The sequence below is a fragment of the Pan troglodytes genome, chromosome 5, assembly GCF_028858775.2.
Source record: "Pan troglodytes isolate AG18354 chromosome 5, NHGRI_mPanTro3-v2.0_pri, whole genome shotgun sequence".
Taxonomy (NCBI): domain Eukaryota; kingdom Metazoa; phylum Chordata; class Mammalia; order Primates; family Hominidae; genus Pan; species Pan troglodytes.
In genome coordinates, this window is record NC_072403.2 from 183,094,778 (window position 1) to 183,098,919 (window position 4,142).

At 53.5% G+C, this 4,142-nt stretch overlaps 1 protein-coding gene across 1 annotated transcript; it reads left to right on the forward strand.

Annotated features, from left to right (window-relative positions):
- The first annotated feature begins 970 nt into the window (after positions 1–970).
- LOC107973346 (uncharacterized) lies at positions 971–3,562 on the forward strand. Its single transcript, XM_054686584.2, is given in 5 exon segments — positions 971–1,823; positions 2,051–2,108; positions 2,202–2,675; positions 2,804–3,444; positions 3,446–3,562. Coding segments are annotated over 5 exon segments (1,320 nt in total). The 5' UTR covers positions 971–1,793.
- The last annotated feature ends 580 nt before the right edge of the window (positions 3,563–4,142 follow it).

Consider the following 4,142-nt stretch of genomic DNA (forward strand, 5'->3'; position numbering starts at 1 on the left):
TTTTGGTATATGCAGAGATGGGGGGCTGGAACTGATTCTGTATACTGAGGGACGACGACTGTATATGTTTTTACAATTACGCTGTAGGATACATACTGTTGCATAGCCTTGAAAATAATAAGTTTTAATTGAGTGGAATAATAATAATATTGCTAAAAGTAGCAGCTGGCCAGGTGTGGTGGCTCACACTGGTAATTGCAACACTTTGGGAGGCTGAGGCAGGAGGATGGCTTGAGGCCAAGAGTTTGCGATAGGCCTTGGAAACGCAGGGGGAGTCACCATCCCTACAGAAAAACACATGAATTAGCCTAGTGTGGTGGCATGTTCCTGCAGTCCCAGCTACTTGGGAGGCTGAGGTGGGAGGATCACTTGAGCCCAGGGAGGCTGAGACTGCAGTGAGTCATGATCAGGCCTCTGCACTCCAGCCTGGGTGACAGAGTGAGACCCTGTCTCAAAACAACAAAAAAGTAGCAGCTAACATCAACTGACCTTTTATACCAGGTGCCTATTGATACCATAGTTTAATTTCTTATAACTGTTTTTTATTTCACTTACCAACTCTGTCTTCAGTTGCTCCCAGATTTTTACTGTGTGTGTACAGATGACCTTTTGTTTAGATTGAATTGTCTCCCCAGAAGTAAGATTACTGTGAGTCATGGTGAATGGACATTCTCATTACCCTTGATGTAAATCGACAGGGTTTTGGGTGCCTCCCAGCTATAATCTTAGCACTTTGGGAGGCTGAGAGAGGAGGATTGCTTGAGGCCAAGAGTTGGAGGAGGCAGTATGGCAGTATGGTGAGACCCTGTCTCCATTATTTTAAAAAACTGACAGGCTTTACCCTGGAAGGCTTATACACAATTTAAACACCCCTCATAGTATAAGAAAGTGCCCATTTCACTGCACCTTTGCCAGCACAGGGTATTATAATTTAGTAAGTCATTTTTTGTTTTGATTATTTCAAATAGACAAAAGACCTCATGTTACTTTATTTGTCACATTTCAACATCTTTCCTCAGCTTATTAGCTCTATTTCTTTTCTGTCTGTAAACGGTTGTTGTTGTTTTGTTCTTTGAGACAGGGTCTTGCTCTGTCACCAGGCTGGACTGTAGTGGCATAATCATGCCTCACTGCAGCCTTGACCTCCCAGGCTCAAACTTCCGCATTCCGAGTAGCTGGGACTACAAGTGTGCACCACCACCCCCAGCTAACTTTTTTCTTCTTTTGGATAGAGACAGGGTCTCACTGTGTTGTCCAGACTGGTCTCTAGCTCCTGGCCTTAAGCAATCCTCCTGCATTAGCTTCTCAAATTGCTGGAATTTCAGGCATGAGCCACCATGCCTGGCCTGGGCTTGTCCCGTGTTCTCTAGAGTTCTCTTTACTTTGTGCTAGCCAATCTCTCATTATGCTGTTCACCTGTTATAATGAATAATTCTCTGTATTAAATTTTACCACTTTAAACTTTTGAGTGGTTTATGCTTCCTGATTGGACTCTGACTAATATGTTAGGAAGGGTCCCAGGAAATAAACCCACACAGATGGGATTTGGGCATAGGTTTGGTTTCCCAGGGGGCAGTGCTGAGCTCTTTGCCAGTGGGAAATGGGATGCTGGTGATTTCCAGTAGGTGACCTCACAGTGACTCAAGCTACCACTTACTGTTGATTGTGACGAAATGCCAGCTGAGGCACATTGCCTTGGGAGCTAAGTGGTTGCTGCCCTTGACCACTGTGAAGACTGGTGTGGGAAGGGTCGCTTTGGATGCACTTGAGCAGGGGTCCCCAACCCCTGAGCCATGGAGCCGCAAGGAGCCACACAGCAGGAGGTGAGCGGTGTCGAGTGAGGGAGTGAGGGAAGCTTCGTCTGTATTTACAGCCACTCCCCTTTGCTCACATTCCCGCCTGAGCTCCACCTTCTCAGATGAGCAGCAGCATTAGATTCTCATAGGAGAACGCACCCTGTTGTGAACCGTGCATGTGAGGGATCTAGGTCGCGCTGTCCTTATGAGAATCTAATACCTATTGATCTGTCACTTTCTCCCATCACGCTCAGGTGGGACCATCCAGTTGCAGGAAAACAAGCTTAACACGCCCACTGATTGTACATTATGGTGAGTTCTATAATTATTTTATAATATATTACAGTGTAATAATGGAAATAAAGTGCCTAATAAATGCAAATGTGCTTACATCTTTTGGCCCAGCTCCTACCTCCCCGCAGCCTCTCCAGGCCCAGAACTTTCTCCAGTCAGCCTCTACAGACCAAGCTCATGACTCAATGGCCTATTTAGGCCCATATCCTACGTCACGGCAGTCTCCGCAGATGAGGCTACTGCCTCACAACAGCCTCCACAGGCACAGCTCCATCATTACAATGGGCTCTTTAGACCCAGCTCCTGCCTCCCAGCCTTCTCTCCAGGCCCTGAACTTTGTCAAGTCGACCTCACCAGGCCCAGCTCATGCTTTTTTGCAGCCTCCTCAGGCCCAGCTCCTGCATCTTGGTGGCCCCTCCAGGCCCAGCCTCTGCCTCCCGTCGGCCTCTACATTCCCAACATCTGCCTCACAGCAGATTCTTCACGCCCAGCATCTGTCTCACTGTGGACCCCCCAAGCCAAGCTCCCAACCTTTCAGCAGCTTCTACACACCCAGCTCCTGCCACCCAGTGGCCTCTTTAGGCCAAGCTCATGCTTCACAAGGGCCTTTCCAGGCCCAACTTTTGTCTCATGGCAACCTTCCCTGGCCAGATTCCTGCCTGTCTCCCAGCAGCCTAGACAGGCCCAGGTCTTGCCTCACACTGGCCTCTCTACATCCAGCTTATGCCTCACGGTGGCCTCTCCAGGCCCAACTCCTGTTCCAGGACGTCATCTCCGGGCCCAAAGCTTACTCAAGTCAGACTCTCTAGTCCCAACTGCTGCCTCCTGGTGGCCTATGAAGGCCCAAAATCTCCTCAAGTTGACCTCTCCAGGCCCGACTCCTGCCTCTCAACAACCTCTTTGGACTCAGTGCCTATCCATCTCCTGGCGGCCTTGGTCGGCCCACAGCTTCCTCAAGCCAAGCTCCCCAGGCCCAGGTCAGGCCTCACGGTGGCCTCTCCAGGATGAGCTCCTGCCCTCCGATGGCATCTCCAGGCCTGAAATGGTCTCCGGTTGGTGGGCTCCTCCACGCCAAGCTTGGGCCTCCCGGCGACCGCCGCAGGCCCAAGTTGTCCTGAAGTCGGCCTCTCCCGGCCCTGCCTCCCAGCAAGTAAGCAAGCTCTTTTGGCTCAACTCCTGCCCAGCTCCCAACCGCCTTTGTAGGCCCCGAACTTTCTCCAGCCAAGCTCTGAGGGCCCACTTCCTGCCTCCTGGTGGCCTGTACGGGCCTAGCACTGGTTGGGGAACAGCCTCTGCAGGCCCCGCCCTTGCCTCCCAGGGGCCTCTCCAGGCCCAGCTCTTGCCGCCACGGCGGGCCTCCTGGGGCCAAGTCCCTGCCTGCCTCCCAGCAGCCCGCGTGCGGCCCAGCTCCTCCCTCACGGTGGCCTGTTGATGCCCAACTCATGCCTCTGGCACCCTGCCCAGAGGCGTGAGTCCCTGCCTCACACTGGCTCCTCCCACGCTGAGAGAGGTCAGCGTGAGCCCCTGCCTCAACAGGCCACCGTGAGGGAATAGCAGGGTCGCACGCGGGCTGCTGGGAGGTAGGCAGAGACTTGGGCCCGGGAGGTCGCGGTGGGGCGAGAGCTGGGCCTGGAGACTCCCCTGGGAGGCAACAGCGGGGTCTGCAGACGCCCGTCTCCAGCCGGAGCTGGGACTGTTCAGTCACTGGGAGAAGGGATGTGGGTCTGAAGAGCTTGGTTGCAGAAACTTTGGGGTCTACAAACGCAGGCGGGAGCTGAGCCAAAAGAGCTTGTTTGCTGGGAGGCGGGAGATGCAGCCAGGAGGAACAGCTGGGCCATGCGGGAGGCGGAGGCCAGGCCTCCTCAAATTGGCCTCTCAGACCCACTTGCAGCCTCCCGGCATCCTCTCCGGGCCCAGCTCTTCCTCCTGGCTGCATCTCCGGGCTGGACTCTGGGCCGACTCCAGGTCTCAACAACGTCTTTGGACTCAGCTCCTAGCGGCCCTGGTAGGCCCACAACTTCCCTAAGCCAAGCTCCCCAGGCCCAGCTCAGG